The sequence below is a fragment of the Eumetopias jubatus genome, unplaced genomic scaffold, assembly GCF_037043125.1.
Source record: "Eumetopias jubatus isolate StellerSeaLion01/CBP00866 unplaced genomic scaffold, mEumJub1_p1.0 scaffold_5, whole genome shotgun sequence".
In the NCBI taxonomy this organism is placed as follows: Eukaryota; Metazoa; Chordata; class Mammalia; order Carnivora; family Otariidae; genus Eumetopias; species Eumetopias jubatus.
Genome location: NW_028274811.1, coordinates 85,390,593 through 85,404,825, shown reverse-complemented (window position 1 = coordinate 85,404,825; position 14,233 = coordinate 85,390,593). Strand labels below are relative to the sequence as shown.

General features: G+C 36.5%; 1 protein-coding gene across 1 annotated transcript in view; it reads left to right on the top strand.

Annotated features, from left to right (window-relative positions):
- Positions 1 to 14,233, top strand: part of PJA2 (praja ring finger ubiquitin ligase 2) — a 70,753-nt gene that overhangs the window by 48,136 nt on the left and 8,384 nt on the right. Inside the window, exon 7 of the mRNA XM_028102723.2 lies at positions 4,160 to 4,271. Coding sequence (XP_027958524.1) covers positions 4,160 to 4,271 — 112 coding nt within the window. The remainder of the gene's footprint in view (positions 1 to 4,159; positions 4,272 to 14,233) is intronic.

Genomic DNA, 14,233 nt, shown 5'->3' with positions numbered 1-14,233 from the left:
TTGGAAAAGCAGTGGCTCCCCGGTCCTGGTCTTGCTGATCTTGGTGCTCCTATCTCTTCCCCCCCCTTCTCTCTGTCTGCCTGTTACCCTCTTTCTGAACTTGTTATGCTGCTGTCTTCTGTCTCCATTATGCAAAGTCATTCCTCATAATGCTCAGCAGATGACAGAATTGTCAATTCAGTTAGCATCATCTCTGCATGTTGGGAGGCAGTTATGGTTTAATATGAAGAAATAATTTCTTTGGACATTTTCAAAATTTTATGAAAACAATTTTTTACAGCTCCATTATGTAGATGCTCTAGTCTGTAGTTGCACTAAAATTTAAATGATCATTTCCCCATTGAAATAGTGCAGTGAACCTTTCTGCTCATATAACTTGTTCTGTACTTCAGGTTATTTCCTTAGGGCGTTTAACAGAGGTGACATTACTGAGATAAGTGGTATTTATTAAGATCTTGATATATATTTCTAAATAACTTTCAAAAAAGGTTGTACCACATAAAAATTTGAAGAAATAATTGTGGTCTTTCTTGAATATAATTTTTAAAGTTGAAAACTTTATTTTTGGTTCTAATTCATTGATGATCTTTCTGGACATGGCTGTTGTGTTAAGATTTTAGAGATGTTGCTGATTGTTCCCAAATTTGGGAAGCGTCAAAGTAGTTTTTTTAAATACGGAAAGCATTTTAACATTGATCTTTAAGACAGAATTTTGAAGGTTACTATTTTGAATTTTCTGTAGATATGGCATCACCTCATTATTTGCTTATGTGGTACTATATTAATTTATGTGGCAGTCGCTACAGGTTGATAAGGTAAAAATATGATTTTTCAGATTAAAATAACGTCATTTTGACAGCTAAAAAGCCATGACAAACAGCAGCAATTCTTACCTCTAAAGCCAAAATTTAACATATTTTTTTTTTGTTGTTTCACCACAACTTAAAAAAAGTTGAAGCTTTTTGATTCTTTAGTTTAAAAGAAAACGGAAAAAATTCTCCATCAAAGTGTATTTATTTGTTTTGATGATGTCCCTCCCAGAAGTGTTGTTGAATACCCGGAGAGTATTTTATAAACTAGTGTCGTGGGAGTTGATTTTGGATTTAGACAAATCCCAACTGTACCATTGATTTATTTTTTGGTAACTACTTGACCTCTCTATTTTCCTGTAAGAAATTGGGGTTATAATTATTAACTTAATATGATTGTGGGAAATTAATTCCCTGTGGATACGACCATGAATTTTTTAAACAAGTTTGAAATTACTTCAAAAAGTACAGAAAAGTGGCAAAAAATAATACAAAGAATTTCCATATATTCTTCACTAATATTTCCTAGATGTTAACATTTACCATGTTTGTGTTATCATTCTCTCTTTCCTTTCTTTTTCTATATTTATATTTTTTCCCCCACCATTTATGTGTAAGTTGCAAACAAGGTGCCTCTTTACCTGTAGTTTAGAATGAAGTCCTGAAGAACAAGAACATTTTCTTATATAAGAAAGTAAAATCTTCAAAATCAGGAAGTTAACACTGATAACAATACTATTCTCTAATCTACAGACATTATTCAAATGTCTATAGTTGTCCTACTAATGAATGCCATTAGAGAATTTTTTTCTAGTCCAACTGAGACCACTCATTGTTCTTGCTTAACATGTTTCTTTAGTCACTTTTAATCTGGAACATTTCCTCAGTTTTTGTCTTTCATAACCTTGACATTTTTGAAAAGTATAGGCCATTTATTTTGTAGAATATCTCTTAGTTTAGATTTGATGTTATGATTAGATTCAAGTTACAGATTTTCAGCAGGAACACCATAGAAATGATATTTTGTTTTTCTTAGTTCATATCAGAAGGCACATAATGCCAAATTGTCCCATTACCGGTGATTTTAATTCTGATCAGTTGGTTAAGGTGTTACCTTTCAGATTTCTTCACTATACAGTTGCCATATTTTTAAACAAATAATAAACATCTAGTGGGAAAATACTTTGAGACTATGTAAATAACCTGTTTTTTTTCAAACTATCAAACTTCCATCTACTAGTTTTAGTACCATTAGTGATTTTTTTGTCTGAAACACTTACTACTGTGGTGATTGCCAGAGGGATGATACTAGAATTTTTAATATTAGCTGGTTATTTTGCAGTGACCAAATTTGCAAGCAGATACTCTGCTTTGAATGTCTAGCTTTGTTTAGTCTAGAGAAGAAAAGAATTAGGAGATAGTTGACTCTAACCATTTGAAGTTTTGTGGACATAGTTGGTGTTGCTTCAGCAGGCAAAACTAGAGCACTTATTTCACGTAAGTCAGACTTCTGACAGGGCTCTTCCACACTGGCAGGTACCATCCCAGAAAGCAGTGTCTTTTCCCCATGGAGGAACTGGTTCTGTTTCTTGAATGCCTGCTCTGGTGCCATGTCTGTGCCAGGCATGTGTAGGCATCATGCAGCGACTCATTTAATTCGCTTTATAGATGAAGAAACAGAGTAACAGTTAAATACATTTTTCACATTCTTTAACTATGACTCAGTTAAATGTGGAGTTAAATCTCTATTTTATAACTCCGGGGCTCTTCGTCTTTGCTCTATATCTCACTGCTAGGTGAAGGAATTCTAGTGTTGCAAGGGAGGTTGGATTCACTAATTTGTAGTTTAAATTTTAATTTTAAAATCTGTGGTTATATGAGAATGTTCCTTTGTACTAGGTGGTGTCTGGTAATTGTTACACGCTACTGAGCTTTAATCTTCCTAAGAATACTTTTGTATCTTTTGGCAATAGATTTGTAATTTTAATGATGGCACAAAAGTTGACATCAAAATTATTTTGAGCTAGTTTGTATTACCGGATGTTCCTGACTGTACTCGACTTCTCATAGGAACACAGAAGTCAACAGAAATTTGCCTTTAGTTAGACAAAATAAGCTCAGTTTTGGAGATGCTGGTTTTGAGGTGGTGAGAGTTAATCGAGGTAAAATGCCCTACAGAAAACTAAAAATGTAGGTCAAGAGCTGAAGAGTGTTTGGAATTAGGTGGAGGTTTAGGAATTAACTTACAGAGAGGATAACTGAGGAAATGGACTTGAATATAATTTCCAAGTAGGCAAGATTAGAAAGAAGAGGACTGAGGACATACCGTGGTTTCCGAATTTTGAAGAATGTGGTATTTCCAAGACTAGAGGAAAAGGAGGAATCTACTTCTGTCTAGGGGTGGTGGAAGGAGATTAGGACCAGAATAAAACTTATATTCTTCAAGGGGATTACAGTCCTTTAGTAAAAAAATAATAATAATAATAAAAATGAACAGTTAAGAGCTAAATATTTTTCAATCTGAATAATGTTGGAGGAGGCTTACTTCTCAAGAGCATAGAAAGACTTGAGAAAATAAAATATTTTTAGGGCCTAAGTAATTAAGCAGTACAAAAGGTGAGAGAAGAAAAAGAGGCTTTGACTAATGATAGAATTGAAATAAATGAGGTAATTGTCTTTACCATGTTCTCATGTAAATTTAGGTTGGCAACTCAAACAAACAGAAGGGGAAATAATATGGGAAAGAATTAGGAGGGAAAAAGTACTACCTTTATCCCAGTCCTAAGTAATCCCCAGAGGTAGAGCTAGAATCATAAGAATTTTCCTAGAAATTTTGTGTCGTGAGTATGGCAGCTTACTGGGCGAGGTAGTGGTATCCTAACTCCTTATGCTTAGTATTTCACTTTTCTGTTGGGTTCTTCCTGCCCCTCACCACACAAGATTTATATTAAAATATTTTATTTATTTAAAAATGTTTTTAGGGGCACCTGGGTGGCTCAGTTGGTTAAGCGACTGCCTTCGGCTCAGGTCATGATCCCAGGGTCCTGGGATTGAGCCCCGCATCGGGCTCCCTGCTCGGCGGGAAGCCTGCTTCTCCCTCTCCCACTCCCCCTGCTTGTGTTTCCTCTCTCTCTGTCTGTCTCTCTCTCTGTCAATTAAATAAATAAAATCTTTAAAAAAAAATAAAAAATAAATAAAAATATTTTTATATTAAAATATTTATCATTAAAATATTTAACCTTTTCTGCTTATACTATATTGGCCTATTGGTAATTGCTAATTGCTAATATAATTATGTCTTCATAAAAATTTCCCAAATCATGGTTTTTGTTTTTGTTTTTTTTTCTCAGCCTGTTTGATGGCTTTGCAGATGGACTAGGAGTTGCTGAAGCGATTTCTTATGTGGATCCTCAGTTCCTCACCTACATGGCACTGGAAGAACGCTTAGCCCAGGCTATGGAGGTATTTTAGTGACTCTCTAATGCTCATATATAAGTTGGTGGGACGCAAAATTATAAAAATTAAAGGTTTTTTTAACTGCTTTTAAGAAGAGGTGAATAATTTTTCATCAGTAACATTTACTGAATAGTGATTGCCACTAGTATATGTATATAAATTACTCTAGATGTTCTGCCAATTTGCCTAGAATTTGCAGTATTTCCTAGTTAGTGCGGAATAGAAAATGTTTTGCTTGCATTTAGAAAATGCACTTTTCCTTTATTGAATTATCTGGGTCTGTAAATCTGAATATTTTTTATATACACACACAGGTGTATTTATGAAATGAAATTGAAGATCTCTAAGGATATATTACAAATCACTTTTTTTTTGTCCTCATGGCTTCTGAGTACTACCTTGCTGCTTAACGAAGTTAGACATTTTACTCCCATTATCTCCATGTACATAAATAAGTGTGGCACAAAGTTTTGTCTTGCCTTCTTTTCCTTATTTGACTAAAGCACAAGTGCTTACTTGTATTTGCCTAAGGTGAGAAGTCCAAACTTTTCATGTTTGGGAACTTCCACTGCACTAGTGGATTTCATTATTAGACATCTTTTAAGTTACTATTTCTGAAATGATTTCCAAAGTAGAAAAATAATTGAATGAGTCAAAAGTAAGAGAACAAAAATGAATGAGAGAACTTTCAGGGACATTATAATAGCATTTTATCTTGAAATTTTCTGAGGTTAGAAAGTCCATTCATAATTTAGAGAGTAGGTAGTTTAGGTAGATAGAACGACCTATCTGTCTACACAGACACACACTTAAGGTAGCTTTGCCTTGACATCACTTTTTTTTTTTTTAAAGATTTTATTTATTTATTTGAGAGAGAGAATGAGATAGAGAGAGAGCATGAGAGGGGAGAGGGTCAGAGGGAGAAGCAGACTCCCTGCTGAGCAGGGAGCCCGATGCGGGACTCGATCCCGGGACTCCAGGATCATGACCTGAGCCGAAGGCAGTCGCTTAACCAACTGAGCCACCCAGGCGCCCGACATCACTTTTTTTACATGTGTGTAATCTTCCATGGAGAACGTTGATCAGTTATATGATTTGTTTGGTGTATCTTTTTTTTAAAGTAACCATAGCAGGATGTGTACTAGGAGAAAAGTCAGAAAGAACATCATAAGACAATACACTTAGGACTTTTCCCAGATTATTCCTTGCCTTACTAAATTCGACACATGAAATAGTGGCACAGTGTAATAGCTTGTATCAGACATATAATATATAAAGATGAAGGATCACTAACTTCCTTGAGTTAAATTTTAAGTGACCACGATGGAATATATACATCCTAGAGTCTGGTTTCACAGTGCTTACACAGTTTTTCCCATTAGTATGCTAGTGGTTTATGATCTCCTACAGTATAGAGATATCTTTAAAAAGAAATTTTGAGAATTAAAATAGAAGTTTTATTATTTGTTACCAGTAGGAAATGTGACATTTGATTGGCTTCTAGCAGAAAGATTGGTCGGATTGGTGGGGGTCATACCATGTAAAGGCACTAGCAGAGCGGCCAAAACTTAGAGTCCCCGCAGTGTTGGCTGCTGCTCTTAGGGAACCCAGTGACGGGTCATTCTGACCCATCTGTCCTCCTGCATCTGACTAATGGGCTGCTAAGTGTCTCCCTTCACTACAGCTTAGCAACTTCCTCAGATTTAGTGCTCTGCTTTATTTTATTTGAATTCAGTTGACAATCGGTATAGTTCCATCTTCTTATCACTCTCTAGAAATCTATTTTTCTGTGTCTGGTATTCAGTTATTTAATCATTTTGAAAAATGAAGCTGAAATAATTTATAATATTTAACAGCGTTCTTTAAATGAAACAAAAACAACTAATAAGACAAACTGTGTGCTTTTGTTTGTTTTTTTCTCAAGCAGCCTGATCTCTTTGCAGCATTGGTTGTTTTCATTTCTGTTATTTTCCTAATACCAGACTGATCTGTTTTTCCAGATAGAGGCTTTTGGTGAAAATATTGACAATAAACATTTGCCTCATATCTTGTTTCAAATTTGAATACGAACAGGACAAAATATTTAAGATCTTTAACTGTTTGATACAATGATAATAAAGCTTTTTACTCCGAACCAGTTTTGAAAAAAATATTTCCCTTTGCACATTTATGTTGACATCTAAAATTTTTTAGCATAAACTCTAAACAATATTGTTTACCCTTTCATACCTCTTAGCAATAAAAACATGTTCAAGAATTTAAATACAGGGGCACCTGGGTGGCTCAGATGGTTAAGCGTCTGCCTTCAGCTCAGGTCATGATCCCGGGGTCCTGGGATCGAGCCCCGCATCCGGCTCCTGGCTCAGCAAGGAGCCTGCTTCTCCCTCTCCCTCTGCCTCTCTCCCTGCTCATGCTCGCGCTCGCTCGCTCTCTCTCTCTCTCTCTCTCTCTCTGTGTGTTTCAAATGAATAAATAAAAATCTTAAAAAAATTAAATATAAAAAAATTGACTTAGACTGAGTTAAAATTGTTTGTAGAATCCAGTTAATAAAAACAAATTTATAAATGTTGATAAATATTGAAACATAAAGTAAAATTTGACCAGAAATGTATTTCTTAATGAGATAGAGGGAGACTTTTTTCCTTCCTTATTACGTTTATGAGTGAATTCTATTTTTTCCTAAAATGAGATATAGCTCAACATCAATTTTGTTTTTCATCTTTATGAATGTAAGCTTGAGAAACCTTATTCACATAATAAATTGATGGGGATGGAAGGAGTTTATCATAGCAATGTCACTTAGTTTTTCTGAGATATTGCCAGAATCACATCAACTTGACAGATTGTCTAGATCCTCCAATTTTTTTTGAAAGCAGATGACTGGAACCTACCTACAAAAATGTTATTCAGTCATTACTTCAGTTTGACCCCAGTATTTCAGATTGTCCCTTTGAATGGGTAAGAAGTATGCTTTTATTTATAAAGTGAGGAAAAGGTTAATATAAAAAAGAATATGGTAACTGAGAACCAGCATGGTACTTTGATGCAGGTACATTTTTAGGAAGATTAGTTTGAGGAAAGGTTATGAAAGAAAGTTAACTGAATTGAAATTGAGTCTCTTAAGACTCTCCATACCCATGGACCTCTGGAAAGTCTTTACACACTTACAGAGCACCTCATATACACTGGCTTTAGGAAAGTAGTACGTGAGGTAAGAGCATGTGCTTTTGAGTTAGATAGATTCATTTAGGCTGTGTGACCTTGCACCGTTCATTTAACCTTAAGTTTCAGGTCCTCTTCTACAAATTGGGAATAATAAAATTTACCTTATGGATCATTGTGACATTATGTTAAAGCACTTAGTAAAATAGCTGGTGCAGTGTAAGCTCTCAATAAATGGCTGTATTGAAAGATCAGATCAGTCAAACAGGTGGTAATCATCTAGCAAATCTGGTTCAGTGATATTCATAATCAGTATTAAATCACTTGTTACAAATCTTCATTCTTCCAAAACTAAATTGTGTTTTATTCTTTAAAAACTAAATTTTGTACTGACAAAAGATTATGCTACTTTAAACCTAAGTATATTCCAGTTGTGCTATTTAGTCTATCTTGTTGTCTTTCTAACACTTGGCTAACTTAGGAAAATATATTATACTGCCTGAGGTATAGATTTTTGTATTTTTATGGATTTTCATAGCAGTGTTTTTAAAGCAGTCTCTCTTGCTCTTGTTGCTTATAAGTGACTCCAGATCACCTTAAGTATTTGTCAGCACCAAGCCAATAAATTATTTTTACATATGTGAAATTCCGGGTATGTATTAGCACTGCATATGTGCAGATAATCATCAGAAAGGAATAATGAACCTATTGAGACAAACATGTATCAAAGTGTAAGTATCCTACCAAAAATGGAACTTGCTATAAATAGTATCCCCCTGTTTTTTTAATGTGTGGTACTAGATGGATACTTACAGTCTGTCTTGAGAAGTACACAGGGAATCGGAGGAGATTCATGATTATAGTTATATGAGAAAGAAGGGACAAGTAATAGGCTATTACTTTCCATTTTCTGTTTCCTGATGGGAAAGGTTAAAGAATTGTTAACTATAATTGGGGGATTAGAGTAACAAGGATTTACTTAGTAAGGAATAAAGATATTTCTAAAGAATATAGAAAAAGCACATATAAGGAATGGCCACCACATGTCCGGCTCAGATCACCTAAGAAAGAATCCCCAATCTACTCCAGGGCTGGGATTCACACTTTGATGGAGATGGCACAGCTGTGGCTTGCTGAATGGCAGAGAAGTCACTGTAGTGCTGCACTGGCAGAACTTGCTGGAAATCAGCCCTGGGGTGCTGCCAGGGAAAGCTATTTATAGGGAGATGTCTAACCGGAAGCACTGTGCTACAGAATTGTCCAGGGTGGATGCTGGGGGAAGCTACTGGCCACCAAGCTCTGCTAGCAGCATGCATTACAAGAGCTAGATGCTGGAGAAACTGTGGGTATTGCAGAAATCTGCTGCTGGAGAAAACCATGCATACCATGGGAGCCTGTGTCAAGCAGGCACACTGGGATTAGAAGCAAAGCCGTTTTCCTTCTGCAGTGTCTCTGCAGCATCTTCGATGAACAAAGTTTAATTAACGGTGTGACAGCTATCAGAGGAAAAAAATAGCCCAAATCCATTTCACAGAGCTGGCAAAAATAGTGAATTTAGATTTGAGGAGCAGTAATTGATAACTGGAGAACCATATACACCTGTATATGGGAACTGGATCCCATATACACCTTTCTACACACATTTGAACTCCTTTCAACAGCAATGCAACTATTCCACCTAATGAGATATAGCTATTCTTAAAATGAAGTTTTCACCCTTTCTCAAGAATGAGCAGATGAACAGATTCCCAAGGGTCATTATATCCATCACTAAATATTAATTACTCTACAAGTTCTGTCAGGCACATTGAATATTCTCTTACATAAAGATTAAACTGTAAAGTTAACTGCTATATGAAATAAAAATGAGAAGGAGAGAGAAAGAAAATGGTTAGCAGATACAAATAAACACAGAACAAGCAGATAGAAAATATGCAAAACCTACTAGTCCTTGTTTTTATATTTGGTCACAGGCTATAATTGATAGCTGTGGTTTCCTTCTTCGGGAACCCATTCCATGTTCTCTGTGCCTTCAGCAAGAATCTCAGCTGGTTAGGATTCTTTACTTGGTGGAGTGACCTGAACCTACATTCCTGAAGAGTATGTGTTCTCAGTCATCCTGCCCCTTTTTTTGGATGTTGTCGTTTTCTGATAACTTCACTGTTGAGCATACGAGATGTCCACTCCAAGCGAGATTATCACAGGATTCTCAAGTTGAGGAAAGCTGGTCTGTGGAGGGTACATAGAAGCACTACTGAAAAAAGGAGGCTCTGAGTGACTTGGGAATTCAAAATAGTCTGTTTCCTCTGAGTCCAACCAGATGTTCCCATTTTAAGTATCAGATTCCTGATTGAACCAATCAGTGATACAACTTTTGAGAAACTTGACAAGACAAAATTAAACTCTCATTTTCATTCAGCAGTTCACACAATTACATTTTGTGTTTGATTTTCAGAGGTAAGATGTTTGTTCTAGGGCTATCATGGAATCTGTGATTCTTACATGGTACCTGGCTCTGAGAGTTAATGGGCCCGAGTTTGTCTTTTTATCTTCGTATGTGAGCAGGGGTACTCTAAAGGATCCCATCCCACATTAGATTTTATAGTCATTATTGCCATAAGGTCAAGTGCAGCAGGCACCTGGGCTCCCAAGACACATGTATTCGTTTGCACTTCATTGCAAGGGACCGCAGTGGTAGTTTGATTGTGATTAATGTGATTATTTGTAATCAGGCTTTGGATTGATAACGTTCCATCCTGTTGGCCGGGAGCAGGAATAGCAGCTTTACGGAATAATCTTAGGACGGAGATAGAGCACACACACACCCCACCCCAGCCTCCGCCCCGGGCTGAGATCCAGAGTGTTGGGGAGGGCACAGCCATGGCTCTTGGAGAAGTGCTTGTGTGGCTCTGCTGGCCGAACTTGCTGGAAATCTGCCCTCTGGAGTGCTAGAGAAACTGTTCATAGGGAGGTGACTAACTGGAAGCACACCGCTGCAAAGCCACCCAAGATAGGTGCCAGGGGAGGCTGCTGGCTACCTTATACTGCATTTGTCAGGCTCTGGAGAAATGGCATGTGCTTCTGGAGCCGGGCGCTGGAGAAGCCACTCACACTGGAGGAGCCTCATGCTGGAGAAGTCATCTGTGATGCAGAAGTCCACCACAGGGAACCCTTAACAACGCTACTAGGGCCTGGCCAGCAAGCCCACTAGAACCAAGAAGCAAAGTCCTTCTGTGAGAGCTCTCTAGAGCCCTCTACTGACAAAACCTAAGGTCATGCTGGCCAACAAGAGAAAAATACTCAAAAGGCCCAGATCTGTTTTAACAGAACAGAAATGAAAGGTGAATTTGGTGTCAGTAATTCCTTTTCTGGCACACCATTTTTCTTTTTGCAGTCTGTGCAAATTCAGAGTCAAATTGGTGTTCAGTATTAGTAACTATATTTACTAACTCTTATGATGAACCTTTTTTGCTTTCTCCTTTTTTAGTTCTGACTTTGCTTAGGCCTTGGCCCTATCCTCTACTGTAAGTCATCTCAAATCCTATTTGGAAAGACAATTCATTGTGAGATTATCTGGGCTAAATCCTGAAGAGAATACCAAAGGTTATGTCTGCCATCCAAGAGAGGGCAATGTTAACCGTCAGGCAGAATCCTCCTCCTACATGGGAGGCCCAGTTTGCTTTTTATTTTGGTAACATACACGTAATGTGAAATTTATCCCTCTAACCATTATTGAGTGTACAGTTAAGTAGCATTAAGTACATAGTAAACAGTAACTCCCTACTCCCTCCTCTCCCCAACCCATGGCAGCCACCGTTCTACTTCACGTCTCTGTGAGTTTTACTACTTTAGGTACCTCAGTTGAGTGGAGTCATACTGTATTTATCCTTCTGTGTCTAGTTCATTTCACTTAGCATATGCTTTAGAGGTTCATCCGTATTGTGGCATGTGTCAGAATTTCCTTTCGAAAGCTGAATAATATTTCATTGTATGTATATACCACATTTTTCTCAGCTTTATTGAGGTTTAAGTGACATATAGCATTGTATAAGTTTAAGGTATACAGAGTGTTGGTTTGACACACTTACATAGAGCAAAATGATTATCACTTTAGGGTTAGTTAACACCTCCATCACCTCACATAATTTCCATTTCTTTCTTGTAAGAACATTTAAGACTTTTACTCTCAGAAACTTTCAGGTATATAATACAGTATTGTTAATTATATCACCATGTTATACATTAGATCCCCAGAATTTATTCATCTTATAACTGGAAGTGTTGGCCACCATCTCCCCGCTTCCCCTACTCCTCACCATTCTGCTCTCTGTTTCTGTGAGTTCAGGTTTTTCAGATTCCACATTTAAGTTATATGATACGGTACTTACGTTCTCTGTCTGACTTATTTCTCTTAGGATTTTTTTTTTCCTTTCTTATGGCTGAATAATATTCCGGTGTGTATATATAGGTACCTCATCTTTCTCCATTCATTCGTTGATGGACACTTAGGCTGTTTCTCTGTCTTGGCTATTGTGAGTAATACTGCAGTGAACGTGGGAGTGCAGATACCTCTTCAAGATCCTGATTTCATTTTCTTCAGGTATATACTCGGAAGTGAAATTGTTGGATCATATGGCAGTCCTATTAATTTTTGGAGGAACTTTTATACTGTTGTCTGTACCAGTTTACGTTCCCACCACCAGTCCCCAAGGGGTTCCCTTTTCTCCACATCTTTGCCAACACTTGGCTATTTCTTGTTTTTTTGGTGATAGCCATTGTAACAGTTGTGAAGTGATACCTCGTGATTTTGATTTGCCTTTCTTTGATGATTAGTGATGCTGAGCATCTTTTCATGTACTTACTCGTTTGTATGTCTTCTTCGGGAAAATGTTCATTTCCTCTACCCATTTTTAAAATCATTTTTTTTTTTTTACTGAGTTGTATGAATTCCTTATATGTTTCAGATATCAACGCCTTATCAGATATGATTTGCAAAATTTTCCTCCACTCTAGTTTAGCTTTTCATTTTGTTACTGGTTTCTTTTGTCATGTAGAGCTTTTTAATGTAGTCCACTTAGTTATTTTTGTTATTGTTGCTGTGCTTTTGTTGTCATACACAAAAAATCATTGGCAAGCTCATTGTCAAGCACCAGTGTTTTCTTCTAGACATTTTATGGTTTCAGGTCTTATGTTTAAGTCCTTAATCCATTTGGAGTTAATTTTTGTGAATGGCGTTAAGGTAGAGGTCCAATTTCATGCATGCAGTTATCCTTCTGCATGTGATTATCCGGTTTTTCCAGTATCATTTATTGAAGACAGTATCCTTTCCCAGTGAATATTCCTGGCTCCCTTGTCAAAAATATTAATTGTCCATATATGCCAGGATTTATTTCTAGGTTCTTGATTCTGTTCCACTGGTCTATGTGTCTGTTTTTATGCCAGTATCGTACTGTTTTTGATTACTACAGTTTTGTAGCACAGTTTGAAATCAGAAAGTGATGCCTCCAGCTTTGTTCTTTGCTTTGGCCATTCAGAGTCTTTAGTGGTTCCATACAGATTTTAGGATTTTTTTCTATTTCTGTGAAAAATGCCATTGAAATTTTGATAGGAATTGCATTAAATCTGTAGATTGCTTTGGGTAGTATGGACATTTTAATGTTTGTCTCCTACATCTTTCAGTTTTCAGTAAATGGAATCTTTCACCTTCTTGGTTAAGTTTATTCCTAAGTATTTTATTGCTTTTGATGCATTGTGATTGGAATTGTTTTCTTTATCTATTTCAGATACTTCATTGTTAATGTGTAGTAACACAACTGATTTCTGTTATCTTGATTTTGTACCATACAGCTTCCCTGAATTTGTTGATTAGTCCTAACAGCTTTTTGGTGGAGTCCTTAGGATTTTCGGTATAAAAGATGACATCTGCAAACAAATACACCTTTCCAATTTGGATGCTTTTTTATTCCTTTTCCTGCCTGATGGCTCTGGCTAGGACTTTCAGTACTGTGTTGAATAGGAGTGGTGAGAGTGGGCGTTCTTGATCTTAAAGGAAAAGCTTTCAGCCTCTCACTGTTGCTTATGATATTAGCTCTGGTCTTGTCATATATGGGTGCTTGATTATGTTGAGGTACATTCTTTCTATACCTAATTTGTTGAGAGCTTTTATCATGAAAGAATGATGTTTTGTCAAATTTTTTTTCTGTATATATTAAGATGATCATATGATTTTTATCTCTTACTCTATAAATGTGGTATATCACATTTATTGATTTGCATATGTTGCAGCCATTCTTGCATCCAGGGATAAATCCCACTTAATTGTGGTGTATGATCCTTTTCATGTGCTGTTGAGTTCAGCTTGCTAGTATTTAGTTGAGGATTTTTACATCTCTGTTCATCAGGGTTATTGGGCTGTAATTTTCTTTCTTATGTCCTAATCTGACTTTGGCATCAAGATAATGCTGGCTTCAAAAAATGAGTTTGAGACCTTGGAAAGGATTGGCTTTAATTCTTTAAATGTTTGATAGGATTTTCCAGGGAAACCATCTGATCCTGGGCTTTTCTTTGTTGGGAAATTTTTGAGTACTGATTGAATAGTCTTACTTATGTTAGTCTGTTCAGATTTTCTATTTCTTCTTGGTGTCAGCATGTTGTGTATGTTTCTAGGAGTCTATCCATTTCTTGTGGGTTATCCAGTTTGTTGGTGTATAATTATTCATGGTAGTCTCCTACGATCCTTTGTTATTTTTGTAGTGTCAGTTGTAACCTCTCTTCTTTCATTTCTCATTTTATTTGAGTCTTGTCTT